This window comes from Electrona antarctica (assembly GCF_951216825.1).
Source record: "Electrona antarctica genome assembly, chromosome: 4".
NCBI lineage: Eukaryota > Metazoa > Chordata > Actinopteri > Myctophiformes > Myctophidae > Electrona > Electrona antarctica.
Window position 1 is genome coordinate 11779982 of NC_136809.1, and position 26223 is coordinate 11806204.

The 26223-nt window shown below is 43.8% G+C and overlaps 1 protein-coding gene across 2 annotated transcripts in view; it reads left to right on the forward strand.

The window, feature by feature from the left end:
- sh3pxd2aa (SH3 and PX domains 2Aa) overlaps positions 1–26223 on the forward strand; it is a 187358-nt gene that overhangs the window by 49603 nt on the left and 111532 nt on the right. For both annotated transcript variants that reach the window (XM_079500360.1, XM_079500361.1), the window contains exon 4: positions 573–598. In XM_079500360.1, the coding sequence (XP_079356486.1) occupies positions 573–598 (26 nt within the window). The remainder of the gene's footprint in view (positions 1–572; positions 599–26223) is intronic.

Genomic DNA, 26223 nt, shown 5'->3' on the forward strand with positions numbered 1-26223 from the left:
AATTCATTAGGCGGGGGCGTCTTAAACTGATCCGTCGGGGAAGGAGGGAGGGAGGAGGTTTTTCTGCCACTTATAGGGAGCAAAGGGGGCAGGGGGGGGAGGAGGAGAAGGAGGAGGAAGGGGCAGGGGGGGAGGAGGAAGGGGAAGGGGAGGATGGCGGTGCTGCGGCTTTTCAGTCATGTGACTGATTTGTGTCTGTTGCCGGCAGCACACTGGCAGCTGGCCCTGCAGTTTCTTGTCCTCCTCTGTCCTTCTCTCTCTCTCTCTCTCTCTCTCTCTCTCTCTCTCTCTCTCTCTCTCTCTCTCTCTCTCTCTCTCTCTCTCTCTCTCTCTCTCTCTCTCTCTGCATCTCTCTCTCTCTCTCTCCATCTTTCTCTCTCTCTGCATCTCTCTCTCTCTCTCTCTCTCTCTCTCAAACACACACACATCTGTCAAAGCGACGGCTGTGTGTGTGCCGCATGTGTTAGCGCGTGGCGGTGTGGTGGCCCCTCCGCGGGTGACAACACCACTGCTGTGACTCTGCATCATCATCATCAGCATCTAACCATGTCCCTTTGCTGTTTCTTCCTCAGGGACTATGGCTCCAAGCGGAAGTCTGGTAAGTCACCTCCATTTTTTGTTTTCTTACAACACGGTACCCTTCCTTCCTCTATAATAGCTGCACGATAAAGTCATCAGTGCTATAATGTATCTGTATGAGTGAACCAAATGTCAATCTTCATTAAGGGTCCGGGTCCGTTTTGGTTACATTTGTTCACTTATAGCCATAGTATGCAACTTTGCCCTGTACGGAGACGTTTTGTGCTACCAAAACAAACAAACAAACAAACAAACGCCAAAATACAGTGAGAGGTCAGTGTGTTTCTGCAGGTAAACACCTGCTGATGACTGCTGGTACGGTATATAGAGGGAAATGACCAGTAAAATAAATATATATTTTCCTCCGTAAACACAGGGCAAAGTTACATACTGACATACTGTACTATGCCTTTAAATTGTTCAGTTATATCCTCATTGAGGATATTGCTGTGTAATGTTGCACTGTAAAAACACACCCTTACGGCCGGATGCATGACTGTGCATCCTTGGGTTTTCCTCCCCATCTGGCTCAGGTCCATGCAGTCTCTCTCAACGTGTTGCGCTACCCTTCGTAGCGTCATGTTCATGTCATGAACTTTATGACTTGTGACACCCACCTCTCTCCGTGACTGTCCCCTCCCTCTGTGTGTGTGTGCGTGTGCACGCGTGTGCACGCGTGTGTGATGACTTTATGAATGTCAGAGTGTGGTTTTGTTTACTCGTCCTGTGGCGTATAATGCTGACTAAACTTATACTGTCAAGTGTACAGTAAGTGCCTTGGGCCGGGTTCAAAAAGATGTCAGACTCTACTAGACCACTCAAAGTGTCTGGGCTGGGCTGGGTGTTTTGTCCTGCTGCCTTGCTATAGTGTACAGGGTGGGGTTCTGGGAGAGTTGAGGTTTGGGTCGGCAGATGTTGAAATAGAAGTACTGACGCCCATGCCGGTTTCGGGGAGAAAGCAGTGTTGTTTAAGGCGTAGAGAGAGAAGAGAGAGAGAGAGAGAGAGAGAAGAGAGAGAGAGAAGAGAGAGAGAGAAGAGAGAGAAGAGAGAGAGAGAGATAGAGAGAGAGAGAATTGAAAAGCAATCTCTCGGAAGAGGTTTCAGATGAAGTTACGCGGTCCGGTATCTTTCTGTTTTTTTCTTTTTTTATATCCAGGAAGAGTGAAAAATGATTCTCGTTTTAGACGGGCACGTTTAAAGGTATGTTAATTTATATGAAACAACGTTCTCTTGTTTATATATGGATGCAAACGGTTGGATTATAACTTTGATAAAGGTAAACAAACAAAGTCTTCCACTGGGTACCGCGAATGCTGTGCTTAAGATTTCTTCCTCTATGTCCGACAAGTGGTGGAAAGTAATTTACGCAAGTAATTTGGAGGTACTTTTACTGTACTTGATTATTAAAAATGTTTGATATTGTATGTATTTATACTCCACTACATCTCAGATATTTAGGACCCCCTGGAACCCCCCCCAAGGACCCCTGGGGAACCACTGTGTTAAGACAGTGGCTCTCAAAGTGGGGTCCAGGGACCCTCAGCTGTTTCTTTGGGGCGTTCCAAACGGACCCGTAAGGGTCTGGTCACATTAACACTGTCAGAGTTATGGGGGTCCTTGGTGTTAAGACACCACAGTGACCACTGGGGCTAATGGCAAATATCATTAGAGAGAGAGAGAGAGAAATAGCAGGAAATAGTTGGAAGGATGGAGAATGCACAGCTGCTACGGTTGCCTTCAATCGCTATACCTACTCATTATTTTTCTACTGGCATATATAGTTTGTGTTTGGAAAGGGAACTAGCTTGAGATGTGTTTTGATAATCAGTGGGGCTTGCAGGAAGGATTGCGTATTATGCAATATATGCAGTGACTTGCAAGTTTGTTTGCAATTAGCTTTTTTTTTATTTATTTTTTTACCTTACTGATTCTTAAAGGGGGTTTGAACGAGGCCATGGAGATATTTATCATTCCGTCTCTGTCGGGATGGAAACCTCATACTGTATGTATGTCCAAGACTGTTACTACAAAAAGTTGTACAACTATGGAGATAATAGGTTTCTGCCTGACAGTGACAATATATTGCAGTTGTTGTTCATGTCAAGGACCCCCAAATTGACACTAGTAATTAGCACCGCGGACCCCCCTTTGAAGAGATATGCCAGGGATAAGAGTAAGATTTTCCTCTGGGTTTTTCCATTGTTCAAAATCACAGTAAATACTGCAATGTAGATGTACTCCGTTACAAGTAGAAGTCCCGTATTCAAAATGTACTCAAGTACAAAAGTATCGGCATCAAAATGTACTTAAAGTACTAAAAATAGAAGTACTCATACTGCAGAATGTCCCATTTCACAAGTTCAAAATGTGTACAAAATCGTTTGAAAATAACAGATCTACAAGCTCACAATGTGTCGCATTGTGAGCTTGTGATCTGCTATTTTCAAATGACTGAAATGTATGGCTGAAGTGGTTAATGTATGTTTTCTAATCAAAATTAAAATCTACAAAGTAACTAGTCACTGAAGTTTTCAAATTAATGTAGTGGAGTAAAAGTACAATATTTGCCTCTGAGATGTATAGTGGAGTAGAAGTAAAAGTACTGGAAATTGGAAATACTAGTAAAGTATATACAGTATACCTCAAAAATTGTACTTAAAGGGGCATTCCACTCATTTTCAACATTTTACTATGTCATTAATATACCTTAGAGCTGTTGTGTGGAAATAATAAAAAAGTCCCCCCGATTCTGTGTTTCCTAGAACTGAAAGTATGAAAAAAATCATTAACATGGTGAAACACATCTTGATGATGTCATCAAGATGCGTTTCACCATGTTAATGATTTCTTTCAGATCTCTAGTTCTAGGAAACACAGAATCGGGGGAACTTTTTATTATTTCCACACAACAGCTCTAAGGTATATTAATGACATAGTAAAATGTTGAAAATGAGTGGAATGCCCCTTTAACCCATTCTGGGCGGGAACCCCTTTTGGTGTTTTAACATTATGTTACACTTTAGCTATTGAAAAATAGCAGATCTACATTAAGCTCATAGCGTGGCACCGAATGTTTTTAACTCAAATATTTGCTTCTGGGCAACATATTTTCAGATGGGGGTCGGCGGCCAAATACATATCATTTGAATTTCAGGGGTCATTGACATGAAATAGTTTGAGCACCACTGATATAGAAACGTAGGTTTTTTTCATGAAAACAGTCATGATTTAGAAGACATTTGTATCGAATGTGATTCTCAGATCTAAATGGGTTAAGTAAATACACTTAGTTACTTTCCAGCGACTGTGAGCCTGGACCGACCCGTTCCTCGGTGCCATGGAGTGAGCTCACCGCCGGTTGAGGTCCGACCACACTGACCAGCGTTCCCCAAAATGATTAGATTTCATGGAAGCTGATTGCTCTGCAGATAAGCAGCCTATTGTTTTCCCACTTTTTGCTCGGCGCGGAGTTCCCATTGTTGTGTCAATATTAAGGCTAAATCTTTTTTTTCCGGGGGTTTTAGCCAGCTGGAGGCCATTTCACCATACCTAGCCACCTCTTTGTCCTTAAAGGACCACTTCACCCATTTTCAACATCACTAATACCGTGATGTTGGCACCGTTTCTGTCTAGTGTCCACTCACTCTTGGTCTCAGAGGAGGGCTATACTTGTGTCATTCTTTTTTCCTCGTATCGCCACGTCTTTTCATAAGTTAATGCCATACTTTGTCATACAAGAGTGTCACACAAATGTAGTGAAAATGACAAAAGTAGCCTGAGGAAAGAGACCTGGGTGGGTGCTGTATTAATAACACCCACTGCTGCTAATGGTTAATAAATACAGCTAAATCCAAAGGACACATTTCACATATTATTCCTCCTCAGAGGAGCCGCCAAATCGTTGTGTGATGCGGTAACATGATTTTTAGCATCCCTTTTCTTAGAAACATTAGCCACATATAGCAGATCTACAAGACAGAGTAGAAAGAGGTTAGGTGTATAGTATAGCGCCAAAGGTCAAGTTTACTAAGTATTTAGGGTTTTAAGTGGTTATAGTTTACTATCTATGAATTCTATGAAAAAGTTTAATTTAATTAAAATGTTCTAGTGTAGCGGTTAGAGCATAATGCATTTCATGTGGAATGTTGTGGGTCCAAACCCGGGTCGACGTCAGCGAGGGCATGGGGTCGACGTCAGCGAGGGCATGGGGTCGACGTCAGCGAGGGCATGGGGTCGACGTCAGCGAGGGCATGGGGTCGACGTCAGCGAGGGCATGGGGTCGACGTCAGCGAGGGCATGGGGTCGACGTCAGCGAGGGCATGGGGTCGACGTCAGCGAGGGCATGGGGTCGACGTCAGCGAGGGCATGGCGCGGTCGCAACGGGTTCCTCATAACAACACCAAATCTAATGGGTTCACATCTGAGCAGTGTTGTTTTTGGCAGCAAATTTTGATTTTAGTTTTAGTCATAGTCTCTTGAATAGTTTTCATTTAGTTTTAGTCACATTTTAGTCACCTGGAATGTCTTAGTGTTAGTCTAGTTTTAGTCGACTAAATATCATAAGATTTTAAAATGTATTTTGGCGGGCCTTGATGCCGTCGTAATGACGTAGATCGGCTGAAAATAGCCGATCTACAAGCCTTGGTAGATCGGCTATTTTCAGCATGCAACTAATTGTAAAAGGACGTATACTGGATCTCTTGTTCACTAGTCCCTTCCTAACATTTTAGTCTAGTTTTAATTTGTCGACGAAATTGTCAGTATATTTAGTCTCATAGTTTTAGTCATCATAGCTTAGTTTTCATTTAGTTTTCGTCAGTGAGAAAAAGGTAGTCGACGAATATTTTTCGTCTTAGTTTTAGTCGACGAAATCAACACTGGATCTGAGCCAAGTCTCCTGAGGAGGCGCGTCTGAAGCCTGTCCTGGACAGGAGGAGTGTCCGGATGTAAAAAAAAACAGTGGGTGGGGTGTTAGGTGCTTGCACATAAGACTCTATGTTTATCTGTTGGTTCACTAATGTTGTCTTTCTTCTGTTGTATAGTGCCTGTGACATAAGACATTGCTGACCTCTGCTGGTCTAAAGAGACAGACACCTGTCAATCACCTGATGGCTCTGGCTGCCACACCCTGTGTCAGCTGTGCCTTGTTGTATGATTAGGAGCAGGCTATAAAGAGGAGCTGTGGAGAGCAGATCATTGTCTCCCAAACACCCAACCTGAAAAGTTGTGTTCCCCTGTGTTCTGTTGCGCTTTCTTTACTTTCAGTTACTGGGCTGGTAGTGAGTATTTGTTTGCCGTTTGGTTTCTGTTTAGTTTAGTTCTTATTTTGTTTTGGTAGTTTATGGGGAGTCTGGGGACTCCGACATGCACATAGTGCATAGCTCCCCAGGCTCCCTCATGTATTAGTTTGCTAGCCCATATGTTTGTTTGTAGGATGCCTAGTTAGGTCTTGAGTTTATCTTTATTATTGTTTTCGGCATTTATTACTTTAACCCTATATTTATTCAGTGTTTCCTTGTGTGTTACATTCCTGACTTGGTTGGGGTTCAGTGTTCAGTGCTATTTAATGCCCGATTTCAATTTTAAATAAATTGGTTATATTTTTGGTAAACTTTTGACCTGGCTTTGTGTCCTGATTATGTTATGGTCCTTGCTGTTCGAGCCAATTTTAAAGGGCCGTAACATAATTGGGGGCTCGTCAAAAGCTAATTTTGCACAAACATAATTTAATTGGGAGATTTTGCAAAATATGCTTATGTTTGTGTAGTGTAAACAGTTGGTCGTAAAACTGATAACTAGCAGAGCTCTAGTGGCAGTAAGAGTCTCTAGTTTGAGAGTGAGTTTGTCAGGTGCTGTTTTGTGTGGTTTTGTAACCCTTTAAGTGTATGCAGTGACCTGTTGAGTGACATCCCATTTGTTTTTTTCCCCAAGTTTCTACTGTAGTCTAAGGTGTACTGTTTTCGTGTTGGGGTAACCGAGTTATCTTATATTTCAGTAACCTTTTGTTTTGGTTGACCTTTAAGTTGGTCTGTGCAGGTATAGCCTGTTTTCTTCTGAAGGTTGACTTTTTTGTTTTGGAGGTGAATAATCATGGAGTTCAAACTTGATGGTTTTGTGAGAGACCCTACATTAGAGGTTTTTCATCACTGTGCCAAAGCGCATTTGGGTTTAATTGCAGATCACTACAAGATACCTGTGAGTGCACAAGAGAGAAAGCGAGTTCTCAAACAGGTGTTGTGGGTGGGCTTGAGTGATAAGGGGGTGCTTCCTGGTCCTTCTAGTCCTGAATCATCAAAGTTTGTGGTTGAACTGTCTATGGAGAATCTCATTCGGCTGAAGGAGTTGGAGCTCAAAAGGATGCGTAGTAATCTCGAGAGAAGCAGAGAGAATGCTAAACTTGAATTAGTGCGGCTTAGGGAGGAGTACACAAAGGCCATTTGTTTGACTGAATTAGAGTTTGGTCTGGCTCCTCAACCTGGTGTTTCTTTTGAGAGGGTGGTTCCAATATTTCCAGGAGAAACATGTACTGAGGTTAATGTACCTGGTGGAACGTTGTTGGTGACCCCTGAGGTGGTGCCAGTCCCTATGGCACAAAGTGAACATGAGGTGGGGGTGACTGTTCCAACTGTTTTTGCCTCTTTTGAGGTAAACTGTTCTGATGAGAAGCTGGTAAGCTATTATGATGAAATTGACTTGAGTGAGAGCTTTCTTGTAGATCTAGATGGGGGTGGGACTAATGGTGCTGTTGTGGGTGGGGCCGACGTGGTTTCGGTGGAGACGCAGCAGGCCAGTACCCCATGTGAGACAGAGGTGTCCCTGTCCGGTGAGTCAGGAGGCGTGGCCCTGTCTAAAGTGAAGCTCATGTCTGAGGAGAAGGTGGCGGTGACAGAGCTGGTTGACGGCTCTACTGAGGTGGAGTGCATGTCAAAGGGGGATTGTCTAACTGACAACCTGGTCATGCAAAAATGGTCTCCACTTGATGCATCCGGTCAGGATGACTGGGGTGTGGTTAGGCAAATTATAGCACCACGTCGGGATAGGCGTGGCATCTTGAATCTGGCTCATGAGTCACCAAAGGAATCCATTGCTCCTGCTGTTTTCTTTCTAAATCTGGTGGGGGAGCAATTGGAGTGGGTCCAAATTACACCAACAGGTGTTGTTGTTTGTGCTCTCTCTCGGGTTGACTCATCTTGTGGCTTGCCAGTCTTTCAGGCAGACCAGAAGTCCAATTTAAGGGTGCAGGTGTTTGACCCAGGGGGGGTGAAGCACTTGGAAACCAAATAACATAGGGTGGGGGTGTTGGGTGCTTGCACATTATGCACACATGGCATCAAAGCATGGTGTGTGCTGGTACACTATACACTCTCTCTACCTATACTTTATTATACTCTAGCATCTGTCTATTCTGTTCATTAACGTTACTCTTTCTTGAAACCGGACATACACTTGAGGGTTTTTACACATTTGTCCTGAGTTGGTGAGCATGTGTTTTGTTGTTCGTAAATCGGAAAAAATAATGTAATTAGTAATGGTTAAGTATAGTAACATACATTTTGAGAGTATTTTGGAAAGTGACATTCTTATGTAGCAAAGATGTTTGTTTTGTTTCTTTGGAGATTTTGATTAGTCTAGGAAAATGTTATCAAATGATGGGTTTCACCAGCATTTAATAACTTAGTGTGGGGGTGTTAGGTGCTTGCACATAAGACTCTATGTTTATCTGTTGGTTCACTAATGTTGTCTTTCTTCTGTTGTATAGTGCCTGTGACATAAGACATTGCTGACCTCTGCTGGTCTAAAGAGACAGACACCTGTCAATCACCTGATGGCTCTGGCTGCCACACCCTGTGTCAGCTGTGCCTTGTTGTATGATTAGGAGCAGGCTATAAAGAGGAGCTGTGGAGAGCAGATCATTGTCTCCCAAACACCCAACCTGAAAAGTTGTGTTCCCCTGTGTTCTGTTGCGCTTTCTTTACTTTCAGTTACTGGGCTGGTAGTGAGTATTTGTTTGCCGTTTGGTTTCTGTTTAGTTTAGTTCTTATTTTGTTTTGGTAGTTTATGGGGAGTCTGGGGACTCCGACATGCACATAGTGCATAGCTCCCCAGGCTCCCTCATGTATTAGTTTGCTAGCCCATATGTTTGTTTGTAGGATGCCTAGTTAGGTCTTGAGTTTATCTTTATTATTGTTTTCGGCATTTATTACTTTAACCCTATATTTATTCAGTGTTTCCTTGTGTGTTACATTCCTGACTTGGTTGGGGTTCAGTGTTCAGTGCTATTTAATGCCCGATTTCAATTTTAAATAAATTGGTTATATTTTTGGTAAACTTTTGACCTGGCTTTGTGTCCTGATTATGTTATGGTCCTTGCTGTTCGAGCCAATTTTAAAGGGCCGTAACAGGGGTCCCTCCCTGCTTCATCTCGCCTTGGCCCGAAGACAGTTGAATACCCCAACTCCATAACTCCATAATGATATACACAGACATTAGCCACAGCTTGTGACAGCGAGGCAGAAATGTGTTTACTGTTAGGTTCAAACATTGACCAGCTGGATCTCATATTCTCTCCTATGTAATATCTTTTGACCAAACTGTAATCAGCTGTTGCAGATGAAGCCTTGCATCAAGAAAACGGATATGCGAGATTTGAAAATACCAAGTTTTGGGTGATTTCACGGGGACATCCCTGTTTAGTTTAAGCCCGGTATGGGTCCTTTTCAGTTGTGTGTACAGTATGTGGATTTGTCAAGGAATTTGGGTTGACCTGGTTGAACCTTCCAAGACCTTCCAAGAAGCCCCAGGGCAGCTGTGTTTCTTATATGGTAGGCCAGCTGTGTTTTTATAAGCCTGGGGAGGATGATGCTATCTTGAGATAATAACCCCCTGTTGTAAACCGTTATATTGTCCTCTGTCCCCTTTTTCTCCCTGTGTGGGGTGGGACTATAGGTCTGTATAAGTAAAGAGAGAATTGTGTAAGTCAGTGTGACACGGCTGCTGGAGATTCCTATACACTCAACTGTTGATACATTGAATGTAAGTCTGTGTTCACCATTGTGGTACCTCAATAATAATCACTCATTCCTCGAAACCCTGTTTGTCTCAACTTATTGTCTCTTTTCCTTTATCGACTGAGTTCCTATAGCAGATTGCATGGACATTTTGGAGGTCCAACCTCGATTTTCGGACTGGGTTGCTGTTACTGCTGACGGAGTTTGGCTACGCGGAGAAAGGTGTCCCTTGGCCAGGCAGTTTTTAGGAAATTGAGGTAAGCAGCTCCTTGTGGGGTACCTGGCAGCTTTCCCTGTGTAGCCAAACGTCCGCAGTACGTATTGTCTTGTAAAAGTGCAATCTGTTTCGGAAATTCATGTGAGGCATTGTTGGGATTTGGTGTTTTGAGGTATTGGTGATGGTTGTTTGTTTGTTTGTGTAGTTTGTGTTGTTAGGCATCCACAAAATAGGAGAATACTTTGTATTGCTTCTTATAGTGACAGAGGGGTATTTTTACCTGCTGCTGGTCAAAATAGGTTGGGGAACTGTTTTAATGGTTTTGCCAGACCTTAGGTGGATGGCCTAAAAAGGGAGACGAGAGTCTAGCCTTTTGTAGCTACTAACAGAAAAAGGGGGGTTGATCCTCGCCTTATGGGTCCTTTGCTAACAAGAGCATAAAATAATTGTAAAGCGCTGTTTTTTTTATTTTTTAGAAAAGACGTAACATGAGTGAATGGTCTGTCTGTGACAGCTGATTTGAGTCTTGAGTGTGATATTGTGTGGTCTGCCCGTGTGTGTGTATGTGTGAAAGGCAGACAGTGTGAAAGAAAAAAAAAGAAAGAAAAAGGAGTGAGGAGAGAGTGTGAGAAAGAGTGGTGTGATTTACACTTTTCACCTTGGCATTTAGTTTTGGTGTGTTGGAATTATAAAATACTCTATTATAGATATTTTTCTGTGTCACATGTGGAGTTAAAGTAATCTTTGATGAAATAGTAGCCTAGATAGTTAAGTCTATTAACTACATTATATAAATTTTATATACTGTGGGGCTAAAGTAATCTTGATGAAATAGTAACTAAAGAAATACCTCATGTGATCGGTTGAGTATCTGGATAGGTGTTTTTATTTTATTTGGTTTTTTATCTGTCTCTTTTACCTTTTGTGTTAATATGGGTTCCTCAAACTCACGAAAGAAGGATCTACAGGGTCCTGCTAAAATTATGTATGAGAAGTTTGGGGTTAAATCAATTAAATTTTTGCCTAAGTGGCACAAAGATTTAGGATTTCCTCAAAATGGGAGTTTCAGTCATGCCTTGCTCCGTTCCCTGAGAAAGAAAATGGCACAGAAATTTGAAGAAAAAATTGAAAAAGGGAAAATATCTGCTTCTGCTACACTGAATGCCAAATGGACAAAGCAATTGAAAAGTCTTAAGCAATGGGAAGATGAAGCAGACTCAAGGAAACGTGTTGAAATAATGAATACCAATGTGAAGGCTTTTGTATCTTTGAGTGCGGATGAGGCACTCATCAGCACTCAACAGAAGTGGCCAAAGGCCCTTGTAGATGAAATAACTGGGACCAAACACTATACAACTCCATTTTGCGATTATGTAACGGATTTTGATCCAACATTTCCGCAAAATGGATCGTTTGACAGGGCTCACATTGTGTTGTTGAGAGAATTGATTAATCCACCCCAACCATCAGGTCCGTCAAATTGGGATTATTCATATATGCAAGAGTGTTTCGGAGTTTGGGATACTATTGGTCGAAAGGTTAATCACACGACTGGGATTCTTAAGTCCCGTCCAAAAGCTACCATGGTCTCGGTTCATACAGTAGACGACCTGTTAGACTGCCCACTGAGGCAGCAGCCTGTGGCTCTTGGGCTTCCCCTTCCCATGCAACCAGCTTTAGTGCCAACAGCTCAAATTACAGCTGTGAGTAATTTACCTCCCCCTCAGCATGTCTCCTCTCCCCAAGCATCAGGAGGTTTTCCTCCTGAGTATGGAGACATAATGAACCAGCTTCAGAGTCAGGAGGGTGAACAATCACCATCTCCGTTTAGTACTATGCGTGCAGGTCCTGTTTTTTTAAGACCTTATTATTCCCCTAGTCCAGATTTAAGTAAAACCAGATCGGGCCTGTCATATCAGCCCACCTTGTCACCTTTGGGTGATAAGACCTCTTTTTCTGCACCCATGATTGAGTGTCCAAATGGTGCAGGAGGCATTCAGAGGGTTTATAGGCCGTGGAAGGTGGCTGAGTTACAGGCCATAGTCAGCTCATTACCAGATCCCAAAAACAATGGCAAGACATTTGCGAATGCCTTAAGAAAAATGGTGATGCAATGTAGCCCCACAGCAGCGGAGCTAGAGCATGTATGCATCACCAAAATGGGGTTGTTGTGGGCTGAAGTTAAGCCTGATAATTGGGTAACAATGGCCGAATGGTCTGTGGTCCCAGCGTCTCCATATCAGACACAGCTGGGTGCTCTAGTAGCTGCGTTTGAGACTAAGTTTAAACCAGTTATAAATATGACAATGGTTAACTCATGTGTGCAACAAGCAGGGGAAACATTTGATTGTTATTTTGTTAGGAAGTTGCCTGTTTTCAATTCACACAGTGGCAATGAACAGCCCGCTGACATCACAGCTGATTCTCCCTGGGAGAGGCAGTTTGTCCAGACTTTGGTTGATGGCCTCTTGCCTGAAGTAAAGACGATTTTTGTAAGACATTGTGTTGCCTGGCAGAGTGCAAGGTTGGATGAGGTGAAGAAATATTGTGTCCATTCTGATGCAGTAGTGCAGGAGGAAAAAACCCTGCAATTAAAGAAATCTAAAGTTACCTCTGACCGACTTCAAATGGCACAGTTGGACTATTATGCTCCAGGAAACAGAGGCAGGTCAGCCAGATTCACTGGCCGTGGGCGTGGCCGTGGCCGTGGTAGGGGCCGAGGCAATAGATATAATAATGATGGCTTGTGTTGGACTTGCCGTAAGCCAGGCCATCTGGCAAGAGATTGTGAGATGGAACCTCACGAAGATGAATATGAGAATACAAGAAATCAGTCACGGCCCCCAGCCTCTCATGTGTCTGTGACAAAACCTTTTGTCCGTGCACAGCAAGACTGACTAAGCCTTCATGATGACAATGACAAACAAGGGCAGAGTGAGCATGTTTGCACAAGCTGTCCTGACAAAGGTGATATTTTTTATCTTTCACCTCGCTACTTGGAGTACAAGTCTACTGATCTGCCATTTTTCCAGATAACTGTCCATGGTGTTGTTTATGACATGTTGGCCGACACAGGAGCCACGGATTCATCACTCAGGACAATGTCTGATGTTTTTCAAATGTCGGAGAAGGAAAAGACTTGTATAGGTGTCACTGGCACGCCGATCACATGCAAAATGACTCAGCCATGTCCTGTGAAATGTGAAGATTTTGGGGTTACAGATTTACAGCATTCATTTGTCATTGTTCCAGAATGCCCGGTGAATTTGGCAGGTAGAGATTTGCTGTGTGCACTAGGCTTAACCATTGTCTGTACAGAAAAGGGATTGGTCTTGAAAAAATCGGAATTGATTGATAATTTGTCGACAAGTATGGTAACCCACTCTCCGAAAACGCCGGTTTGTACATACTGTTGGAAAGTTGATGCATCTCTAGTTTCTCAGAGATTACATGATTTTGTAAAGAGTCACAGTGTTGAGAGCCTTGTGAAACATAATCCACGCACCTACGAGTGCTTGGCTTATGAGACACAGGATGTTATGGGGGACCAGTTTGAGGATTTGTGGAATGAACAACTTGAAAGTGAGGAATTGTATGGTAAAAGTGTCATGGTTGCAGAGGATTTTATTGTTTTATTGGTGGAGTTGACTGAAAAGCAGCAGGAAGTGTATGGAAGGGCAGGCGCCCCTCACATTGTTCTGGCAAAATCACCTACATTCTCCAACCAGGAGATTGACATGTTGTTACAAAGACCAGAGGGTGTGGGGGAGGCAACCAACCATCCATTTCATTGCTTGTTGACTGTCCAGAGAGTGGTACAATTTAAATCAGACCCATTTTGGCCATCCGCTGTGACATACAACTTTGTGTGTGTTGATAAGGAAATGCACCCAGCTCTAATAGGGGTTCCAAAGGAATTATGGGCTACTCACAAATATGATGTGGGTCTAATGAAAGATGCCACTCCATTAGTGGTTATTCCTAAGTCTGATTACAGACCCAATAAGAAACAATATCCGCTCCGGCCAGATGCTGAACAAGGTATGCAACCCATTATTGAGCAACTCCTAAAGGATAAAATCATAGTACCAGCCCCAACTTCGCCAGTAAATTGTCCTCTTTTACCGGTTAAAAAAGCAGATGGCCATACATGGAGGCCTGTACATGATTTGCGTTCGGTTAATGAAGCTGTTTTTGCCCGTGCACCTCTTGTACCGAATCCAGTAACTGTTTTGAATGCTATTCCTAGTGATTCATGTTGGTTTAGTGTGGTGGACTTGAGTAATGCATTTTTTTCATTGCCTGTTGAGCCTGCATCTCAATTTTGGTTCACATTTACTTTCAAGGGAAAGAAGTACAAATGGACGAGAGTCCCTCAGGGTTTTACAGAGAGTCCCTCAGTTTTCTCTGCTGCACTGCAGGAGAATTTAGCTGGATTTGTGTTCCCTGGAGGCAGTATGCTAATTTCCTTTGTTGACGATATTTTAGTCTGTTCTCCGTCTGAGGAAATTTGCACTTTGGATACGAATGCCCTGCTGAAATATTTGGCTGCACAGGGACACAAGGCATCACTTGATAAAGCCCAACTGGTACAGCGAACAGTACACTATTTGGGTCATGACATTTCTGCAAATAGCCGTGCTATAAGTACAGATAGAATACAGGCAGTATTATCTATACCTAAGCCTGTAACTAAGAGGCAGCTCCTTAGTTTTTTGGGCTGTACTGGCTTTTGTAGACAATGGATTTGTGAGTATGCAAGGGTCGCTCAGCCCTTGTCTGACATAGTTCATGCGACTGGACTGGCTGCTAATGACTTTTTGACTTGGACCCCCGAGGCTATGGACTCTTTTGAGAAATTGAAGGGGGCTCTAGCCTCTGCTCCAGCTTTAGGAATTCCTGATTTGACAAAGGAATTCACCTTAGCAGTTGATGTGAAAGATGGATTCTATAGTGCTGTATTATTACAGCGACATGGTGATAAATTGAAACCGGTGGCATATTACTCTAAACAGCTTTCAGCTGTGGTAAGGGGTTTGCCTTTATGTGCTAGGGCGGTGGCTGGCACGGCGTCAGCCGTACAGGCATCTTCATCTTTGGTGGCATACAGACAACTAACTGTTATGGTTCCACATGCAGTGGCAGCTATTCTTTTGCAAGCTAAAACTGCTCATCTGACTCCAGCTTCTACTTTGCATTACTATAACATTCTGAGCCTACCGAATGTTATTCTGAAAAGGTGCAATGTTTTAAATCCTGCTACTTTTCTTCCTACTGAGGAGGATGGAGAGCCTCATGATTGTTTAGCAGTGATATCTGAGGCAGTGACCCCCAGACCTGATTTGTGTAGCACGCCTCTTCTGAACCCGGAGCTGATCTATTATGTGGATGGTTCAGCCAAAAGGGTGAACGGGGTGGGGGCGGTTGGCTATGCTGTGGTGAGCGATCATGAGTTGGTTGAAAACGCGAGGCTCCCTTCTCACCTGTCCGCACAAGCAGCGGAGCTATTTGCTCTAACAAGAGCTTGTATTTTAGCAAGCGGGAAGTCGGTTACTATTTATACAGATTCCCGGTATGCTTTTGGTGTGGTTCATGATTATGGAACTTTGTGGAGAAATAGGGGATTTCTCACTTCCCAAGGGGCGAAAATTCAACATCATCTCCTTGTTAACAACCTTCTTGAAGCTGTTCTGCTTCCGTCTCAGGTGTCTGTCTGTAGGTGTCCAGCTCATGGGAGAGTTGTGGATGCTGTGACAGAGGGCAATTCTTTTGCAGACTCTATGGCAAAAAAGGCAGCTGAGTCTAAGGAAGGCACGCTGCAGATGATTCTTGTTTCAGCTGGGGACGCGGCTGCGTCGCAGCTAGATGTGTCTTTTGATCCACGGATGTCTTTGATGGAGATTCAATCTTTGGCTCTGTCTGGGGAGAAGTCGGCTTGGAGGAAACATGGTGGGTGTGGGCCAGATGGGGTCTGGAGGGGGCCACATCATAAACCGTTCTTGCCTAAACGACTCTTCTCCTACATGGCGAAACTGGCGCATGGATTGGATCATGCTTCAAAACAAGGTATGATTAATCTTATAGCTCAGACCTGGGACAGCATCGGATTCACCACTACTGCGGAGAACTACTGTAAGAGATGTCTCGTGTGTGCTCAACATAACGTGGGTAAGTCGCAAAAAACTACACAATCTGCTTTTCCCACACCTAGTTGTCCATTTGAACATGTGATGATGGATTATATTGAGCTCACTCCTGCTAGAGGGTACAAGTATTGTCTTGTGATAGTTGATCTTTTTTCTAAATGGATAGAGGCGTTCCCATGTAGGCATGCAGATGCAAAAACTACAGCTAAACATCTCTTACAAGATGTTATCTCACGTCATGGAATTCCACTGAAATTATCTTCGGATAATGGCAGCCATTTTGTTAATAAAACAATCTCATATATGGCAGAGAAAACTGGAATTGATTTAAGACAGCACTGTGCTTGGCATCCTGAGAGTGCTGGATCTGTAGAGCGAGCTAATGGTGTGCTTAAGAACAAACTTGAGAAAATGATGGAAGAGACAGAATTGGATTGGGTGTCTTGTCTTCCCTTGGCATTAATGTATATGAGAGGTAGACAACATTCTACCATAAAGCTATCACCGCATGAAGTTTTGACAGGCAGAGTTATGTCTATAGGTCAGAATTTGTATACTGGTGGGCCTACAGATATTGTTGCTGTTGATGAAGCTATAGTGGCTTATTGTAAGCAATTGAATCTCATTGTAAATTCTTTTTCTGCTCAGGTGAAAGCGGCGCTCCCGACGCCCTTAGCAAAAGGAGAGAGAACGCATCCGTTCTGGCCCGGAGATTGGATATTCGTGAAAGATTTCAGGAGGCGTCATTGGAATTCTCCGAGGTGGCGAGGGCCATTTGAAGTGCTGTTGACCACTCCCACTGCAGTAAAAGTGAAGGAGAGGGTGACGTGGATTCACGCGTCACATTGCAAGAAGGCTCCAGCACCACAGGAAGATGTGGAAACGAGGAGCTGTGCAGTTAGTCCTACTGCTGACCTCAGTGCTCCTGATCCTGTTGGTGCTACAAGTCCATGAAAATGAAAGTGATGACTCTATCACTGAGAGGCAGCAACGTGACATTCATCACCCTAATCTGGCATTGAGTATGGTTGCCAGTTTTGCAATACAGATGAATTATTCCAACTGCTGGATTTGTGCACATCTCCCACATTCCACGTCAGCACCCATGTGGTTGCCAATTCCATTGAAAGGAGCGGACTGGATGAAGTACAATTGGCAGGGCTTGGGTGAGGCAATTCCATTGACAGGAGTGGACTGGATGATGTACAATTGGCTGGGCTTGGATGAGGCCGTTGTGTTAAAGGAGGCTGGATGCCGCGAGGTGTCGAGCTATCGTCGGCGCCCTAACCTGTTCACTCGATTTCGTGGGCTTTTGGTACAGTACGATAAGATGTTTGATGTCATTACGGATGGGGTGAATAAGGATAAACTGCCATTCGGGTTCAATAAGACTATGCTTAACCATGTGGGAATGTTGCATGAGCCTATATTTCCTGACAATGATACGGCTACAGAATTCCTGGTACATGTTGAAACAGTTCATGTGCAGACTAATTGTACTGTGTCACAAACGCAGGGCGATCCTGCTTGTCCGCCGGTGTGTGTGCAGTTAAATTCTGGTGGTTTCCTTGGGTGCTATTCGGAAATAGTGTGTGATCCTGTAAAAATGGAGTTCACACTGAAGCGTCTGAAATGTGAGTTTTACGACTGCCTGAAGTATGAGCAGCCTGCGGTGGTCCTTCGGACTTCTTCTGTGTATAATACTATACCTATTGTACAGTTGGAGAATGTTTCTTACTGTTTCTCTGGAGATCAGTCCAAAACTGGGGTTAGTGTGCCTGTAGGTCAAAGTTCCTGTGATGACTTGACTATCTTGCCCACTGATCTTAGTCGGCCTGATTTTCTCCCTGAGGGGGTCTATGCGGTGTGTGGAGGCACTGCCTACACTCGGCTCCCGGCTAATAGCCTTGGGGTTTGTTACTTGGCACGTGTCATTCCAATGATGAGGAGGGTGGATATTTCTGAAGTAAAGGAGGCCTATGCCCGCCATATGAAAAGGCCAGGTCGTGCTAAACGTACGCTCGCCTGGTGGCAACGTGTGTTGAGCGTTTTCATCCCTGCTTACGGAGTGTATAATTCTCAGGCAGAGCTTGCGGCTTTGTCTACTGTTCTAGAGAATCACATGAATGCGTCTGATGGGGCTATACAGGCGCTGGCTTCTGAGGTGAACGAGATTAAAACTGTCACTTTGCAAAACAGGATGGTTTTGGATATTATGCTTGCCGATAAGGGTGGTGCCTGTCAAGTTATAGGCACTGAATGCTGTTCGTATGTTTCTGACCCCTCTCAGGCTCTGTTTAAGTTACATGAAGACACCAGAGCTGGTGTTGAGGAGTTGCATAAGGACCATGCTGGTAAGCTGTGGGGTCCATTTGCGAATATGTTTGGTGGGTTCGGTTCTACTCTGACGCGTGCTCTGGTTCTGGTTGTTATAACTGTGTTAGTTATATTTTTGGTTTTCATTTGTATTTCAGCGTGTATTAGAGCAGTGATGGCGAGGGTTGTGGGTCCTACTTCCGTGGTAATGGTTCAGTTACAGGTCCCGGGGTGTGCTTGGGTGCCTCCTTTCCAGGATAGTGATATTGTTTGATCCTGTTTTGTGTTCTGGGGTGTTTTATTGTTTTATTATGTATACTGTGTTGTTGCTTTGTGTTTTTATCATGTCGTAAGCCCAAGTGGTGGTCGCTTCCCTTATGGGATGGGCCGGTGTAGGAATTTTCCCAAGATGTTACGGGTGTGATGTCTGTGATACGGGGTTTTTCGCCTATCTTTACGATGTGACGAGATGAGTGTTTATGAGGGTCTTTTAAAGTTTCAAAAGGGGCGTATTGTCAAGGAATTTGGGTTGACCTGGTTGAACCTTCCAAGACCTTCCAAGAAGCCCCAGGGCAGCTGTGTTTCTTATATGGTAGGCCAGCTGTGTTTTTATAAGCCTGGGGAGGATGATGCTATCTTGAGATAATAACCCCCTGTTGTAAACCGTTATATTGTCCTCTGTCCCCTTTTTCTCCCTGTGTGGGGTGGGACTATAGGTCTGTATAAGTAAAGAGAGAATTGTGTAAGTCAGTGTGACACGGCTGCTGGAGATTCCTATACACTCAACTGTTGATACATTGAATGTAAGTCTGTGTTCACCATTGTGGTACCTCAATAATAATCACTCATTCCTCGAAACCCTGTTTGTCTCAACTTATTGTCTCTTTTCCTTTATCGACTGAGTTCCTATAGCAGATTGCATGGACAGATTGCATTGAGTGACTGATCTCTGTATTAACATAATTTCTTAAACAAAGCCCAATTTCCAAACTGAAAAACTTGAGTGAGTCAGTGTTCTATTTTTATGTAAAAGTGTATAAATTTAGAAGCACTATGTGCCAATACTAGATTTTGCCCAGTGTAGATGCATTGAGGGCATAAGATTAGTGAGTTGCCTCTACAGTAACAGTATATCATCATGTGCTGCTGCTCTTGAGGTTAAATGTGTGAGAATAATGTTTTCACACACTACTCACTCAGTGTGTTTACTACACATGTCACAATCCCTCCATTATCTGCCCCACAAAGCCAGCATGTACACTCAAAACATCACTCCTGCTTACTTGGCATAAAGACTCTCGTTATATCCTTCACGGTTTCTCTTCACTCTCTGCTGCAGTTTTTTTATGTTTGTACATGTTTTTTGTCTTAAATCATAAGTATACTACATATAGAGCAGGGGTGGGCAACTTTGACGATGGAGAGGGCCACTATATTTTCACACTCACTCCCTAGGGCCATATATTACTGTCGTAGCAAAAATAGCCTATCTACAAGCTCAAAACACGTCGCAGCGCGACGCGTTTTAAGCTTGTAGATCGGCTATTTTTGCTATATTCGAATTGAAATCTTACATTTTTGCTATTTTTGAATTGGAATCCTGAAAATGAAAATTTGTATGTAATTTCAAATGCCTTTATTTATACGCGTGTTGCGCAATGAGCTACTAATTTAGACTGAAGTAATTAAAGCGGGTCATGTTTGCATGTCGTAGAATTGTAATCAGCTGGAACCAATATTATATCAGTTTTCTGACATTAACCTGAGGGCCACATTAAGTGAAGGTGGGGGCCATATGTGGCCCCTGGGCCGCCAGTTGTCCACCCCTGATATAGAGCGTCGCAGTCCCGCCCCCTTTCATGATGACGTACGAAGCCAACTCGAGTCGTGACAAATCATGACAACAAACACAATATTTTGGACCAAACAAATAATTACAAAGAAGAAAAACAACAAAAAAAGTGTTGTAACCTGCCGTTTTTTTCTACTTTCTAATTCTTTGTTTGGCCCAAAACATTGTGTTTATTGTCATGATTTGTCACGACAAAGCTTGACTTTGCCCGCGGCGTAAACGTCTTTAAATAAATACTTTTTGAAACGTCTATGAGGAAAATGAACGGGGATTTATTTTCCGGGTCTCTCGAGGGGGCGTGACTGCGACGCTCTATAGTATATAATTATAAGTATAGCCTTGGAAACCAAAGTTTCCCGGGCCATTGTGGCCCATAGGGCAGGAGCCTATCTCCTGTTTCTGTAGCGTGAGGCTCACAACGTGTTGCACAACGGGTTGCATCGCGCCGCATTGTGAACTTGTAGATATTTTCATTTTTGAGGCGCGCTAGCCCCTCCTTTATGTCCAGTTTTAAGGGTGTGTGTATGTGAAAACACAAACATTGTCCTAACACAAACATTGAGGGCCATTGACAGTGCATGGCCAACTTTGAGTGTTTGTGTAAACACAAACATTGCGTAAAACACAAACATTGAAGACGAAGATGAAGACACAAATTCTGATTTTTGAAATATTATTTTGAAAAATCTTTGGGAAAAAAACAGACGGCGTTCCCATGTGCATCTCTGCTTCTCCAGATCCAAACCATCCCACTTCATTCGTACTAGTTAAATAAACGTTCTCATGGTGGCGTGCATCCACATAGAAACCAAAACCCTAACATAAGCCTTTCCTGGAGGTTAATGGAGGGTGAAACAGGGGGGCCAGGGGTGTTGTTGAGGCGGTTGAGCACTTGTGTCCAGGGATGGGTGCGTTGTTTGTGGGTGGGTGGGTGGGTGGATGGATGGATGGGGAATTACGGCAGTGGTTCTCAAAGTGGGGTCCCCCAGGGGTCCTTAACTTGGTTCCAGGGAGGTCCCCAGCCAAATTTGTTCATATAGCATCACAATCACTTTAACCCCACCTATTTGAAAATAGCCGATCTACAAGGTTACAATGCATCACATAGTGGCACGTTGTGAGCGTGTAGATCGGCCAATTAAAGAAATCGTGAACAACAACATGTGAAACATTTTGATTAATTGATTGATTTAATGCTTTTTTAGTTACAAAGTAGTAACAAAAAAAAATACAAATAAAACAGCGCTGAGGTACAGTAATACATTTAGGCTAAAAGGATAACACAAAAAAGTCCCAGGGACTTGTTTCCATGTGTTTCTATGTATTCAATTCATCAACAGTAAACTATATTTACCGTTGAGAAAAAGTCATTTCTAACACCAATTGTGATTTTCTTTCCCTTTTTCATTTGGACACAAATCACAACATAAATCCCTGGCACAATATATTTTCAGATGGGGGTTCACGGCCAAATACATAATTATACAGTATACATTTTGGGGGTTATTCCTTGGCATGAAAAAGCTTGAGAATGTCTGAATTAAAGGGGGTTCTTCCTGACTCCTCTTGTTCCTCTCCCCTTGCCTTGGAGGGGAGAGTGGAGCCAGGCGTGTGCTCCATGTGAGGGCCAGATGCTAGGGGCTTTAGGGGGGATGTGGGGGGTGCTGGGAGGCTGCAGCTGAAGGGGAACCGTGGGGAGGGTGGGGGGATGTCCGACAGGCAGGCAGGCAGGCAGGCACAGGCAGCACTGTGTTTACGTGGCACCCTGGATTCGATTTCAGAGTAGGGCTAGGAACTAGGCTAATAGTGTTTACTTGTGGTTGGCTGAGGGGGACGGAGATGGGGAGACTATAATGTTTAAGAGAGGGGCAAAGGAGTGGGGTGGAAACTAACAAACAAACAGCGTTTGTTTGTTTTTGTTTATGTGCAAGTTAAAAGCCCGGAGGATTTAACTCTGAGCGTGCACACATGGAACCAAATGGATCCATTTGTACACACGTTCAGAGTTACAGACCCATAAGGGTCCGTTTGGTTCCATTTGTGCACGCTCAAAGTTACAAAGAGCCTTTACTGTGTGTATGTATAACCTCATTCCTAGTTCACACACACACACATACACACACACACACACACACACACACACACACACACACACACACACACACACACACCCCACTTACAGCAGACGTGTACAACACCGAAGTGCAGAATGGCGCTAAAAACGTGGTTCTTTCTTTGCCTCATAATCAGGACAATCTGTTGTGGTGCTATATGTATATACATGCAGCCATCTTAAAGGTGTTATGTATATAGAACCATTATCAAATAGAACGGTGAACCATTGTCCAATTGAACCATACAGGGGCTGAACAGGTTATTTGTACGACAGTGGTGCTACTGAGAGACTATAGTCTCTCAACTGCTGCATTATCTGGTGTGTAATAGATAGTGCTGCATGATACAGTGACTCTAAATATGTTGTTTTAAAAATAGTTGTGACCGAAGTGGATGCAGGCAGACTCCACACCACAACCATAACGACAACGATAGCCGTCCACAATATCGCTTATTGGATCACTTTTCAGCGTGGTTTTATGAACGATAGGAACGCTGATGACAGCCAATCCCAATCCGTCGTCAGATGGACATCTGGGATGCAGTCGGTCTCACTCGCCCTCGGGAAGTATTGTTATGGATGTAATTGTTTATCAGTGTGGACGCTCAGTCGCTCACACAATTATCCTTAGCGTCACAGTTATCACAGGCGCTCGGGTGGCGCAGCGGTAAAGTCGCTGGCCACCACGTCTAGCGGTTTGAAATCCACTGCGGTGCAGCTAGCTTTGTCGAGCGTCTATACACAATAACACAATTGGCCTGTTTTAGGTGGAGGGAAGCTGGGGTACTGTAACGCTAAGGATAATCAATTTTCTGGTACTGCTTCGTCTATTTCTCGCTCAAATGTTTTCAAGCAGTTTTTGAGAGCAATGTTTAGCTGTAAATGACATTGTGTGTGTGTGTGTGTTTACATGGCTGTCATGTTGGAAACAGCAGTAAGCGGGGTGCAGCAGGTGCTCCGAGGGTTTGATTAGGCATCGGTCTGTTATAGAGCGGAGCGGTCATTAACCAGAAATAACACACAGCTGAATTTGGCGATTGACCAATCAGAATCAAGCATTCAACCAAGCCATGTAATAAGTCTGAATTAGAACTCACGAGAGTTCTATGAATAAGCACCGCCCATAAAAAAGAATGAATGAATGGGATGAATTTACGATGAGCATTTTAAGCATTTTAAGTGCGGCCAGACTGCGTTCTGTGCAACAGATGTGCTGCTCTCTCGTCTAGAGTGATGTGATGTCTTCCTGACGCGTCCAGTGCCGTCCACCCACGCCGTGTCACTCACACAGCTGGCGGGGCCAGCGTTTGTCACCGCTAATGGCCATTCTTCGCCAGCATGTTGTCATCAAGGCCCGCCAACGAGAGTCTGTCACTGCAAATGGCTCCCATCCTTTTCTCCGTTCAAGTCCTCACGAACCGTCACGTTTGACCCTTGCGTGTCCACAAGGAGAAGGGGGGGGGGGGGTGTTTGCTGGCTGCTCTAATCAATGCTGGGTTGCTTGTATACGTCGATTGACATTGGTAGGATTTGCTTGGCGGTTTATATACTGCAATGTATTATCCTGCACGACTGTCACGTCAATGTTGGTTAGCAGTGATTTATCAGTAAGCCACAGTACAATACCCAGTGTTAATTTAACTCTGGGGGTGTGAGAGATTTGGACCCACTGTGCGGGGTTAGAATCAACACTGAGGATTTTGCGGTGTAGTTTCAGTGGTACAGTAGGTCAGTAGGACAAGTGTTGTGTCCTTGTGTTGTGTGTGTTCTGTTTGGTGGTGACTGCAACAAACTAGATGTTTGAGTGTTGATGTAACCCTGAGAGGGGTCAGTCTCACGCTTCTTAAAATGATCCCTCTGTTTTGTAAATTTTGTGTCAGTGTGGCCGTGTTTTTGCGTACGTACCGTACATATGCTTGTGTGTGTGTGTGTACAGTGTGTGTGCGTGCATGCGCGTGTGCATGTGCCCCATCCGTCCGTCATCTGTGTGTGTGACTACTGTGTGTGTGCGTGTGTGCATGCGTATGCTTGCGTGTGCATTCTGGGGGGCTTTGTGATGTCCTGAGAAGGAACTGATCTTTTGAAAACACAAATCTACTAAAGTCCCTAGAATAACAACACAGATGGCTAATAAGACGGCCCCAATCCAAAGCTAGGAAGCAGGACTTTAGAGAAGCCATTCCTCACTGTCCTTAGGCTCTTAATTGCAGGGTATTGCAGACGTTTAGGAAAATGACCCACAGCTTTGGAAGGAGAGAGGAAACGTTTTGGCTCTGTTGCAAGAGTGGCGTCATCATCCAAACTTGAAAGGAATTAACCATCCTATGTGCGCGCGCGTGCGTGCATACTGTACATGCGTGCATACTGTACGTGCGTGCATGTGTGCGTGTATATCGTTGCTGTCGGGCAGAAGCCTCTTATCTCCATATTTTTGTGGGTTTTTTTTGTAGCAGATCAACAAGCTCGAAATGCGTCTCAAAGCGACAGAGCTGCTACTATTGCTATTTTTGAATTTTTATCCTGAAAAGTAACAGGTTTGGACACCCGACAGTGACTGTTTTTGACTGCTGAGTATAACCATTATCCCTATACTTGGTTGACCTCTCTATACCAGTCTGCAAGCTCACAGTGCGTTGCGGCGCATTTTGAGCTTGTAGATCTGCTATTTTTTGCCAGAATAGAGACTCCAGGGGGCAGTATTATGCGTGTCTAAAGTACCAGGTCTTATGACTTAACTTAAGACCTGGAGGCGTGGTCAATGCCATTTGGCTATTCTGAGTGGCCAAATGGCCTTGATCATGCCTCCAGGTCTTAAGTTAAGTCATAAGACCTGGTACTTAAGACAAGCATAATACTGCCCCGTTTCAAGTGGTTAATCAAGACATATAGGTTTGGGTTCATGTAGTATGAGCTTTTACCATCAATCTTTATGACCGGACTTTGCTGTCATTTTACACTTAAGCCATAACTTAGGAACGGTGGATGGTGTATTGTGTGATATTATCACATCGCCCTCTGTCTGGTGGAAACCTCATATGTCCAAAACTGTTACTTTTCCGGATTCAAACTCAAAAGGATCAAAAGTAACATATCGTCAAGCTCAAAGCGTGTGGCTTCGCGGTGCGAAGCCACACGCTTTGAGCTTGACTCAACACTCGACTACCTTTTTCCACTGACGAAAACTAAACGGAAACTAAATGAAAACTAAGCTGTAAGTGTAATGACTAAAATTAAGACTAAATATACTGACAATTTCGTCAACAAATAAAAACTAGACTAAAATGTTAGGAAGGGACTAGTGGACAAGAGATCCAGTATAAGTCATTTTACACTTGCGGTTGCATGCCGCGGTTGCATGCCGCGGTTGCAAGCCGATCTACAAGCTTACAACGCGTCGCGCTGCGACGCGTTGTAAGCTTGTAGATCGGCTATTTTCAGCAAGTGTAAAAACAGTCTTTATGACGGCATCAAGACCCGCCTAAACACATTTTGTTCGACTAAAGCAACTGTAGATTTAGTCGACTAAAATGTTATGATATTTAGTCGACTAAAACTAGACTAACACAAAAACATTCCAGGTGACTAAAATGTGACAAAAACTAAAACTATTCAAGAGACTATGACTAAAACTAAAATTTGCTGCCAAAAACAACACTACCCGACAGCAACGATATCCCAGCTAAGAGGGGGTCCTCATGGAAGGGTTAGTGATATATCCCAGCTAAGAGGGGGTCCTCATGGAAGGACAGTGATATATCCCAGCTAAGAGGGGGTCCTCATGGAAGGACAGTGATATATCCCAGCTAAGAGGGGGTCCTCATGGAAGGACAGTGATATATCCCAGCTACATAAGAGGGGGGTCCTCATGGAAGGGCAGTGATATATCCCAGCTAAGAGGGGGTCCTCATGGAAGGACAGTGATATATCCCAGCTAAGAGGGGGGTCCTCATGGAAGGGTTAGTGATATATCCCAGCTAAGAGGGGGGTC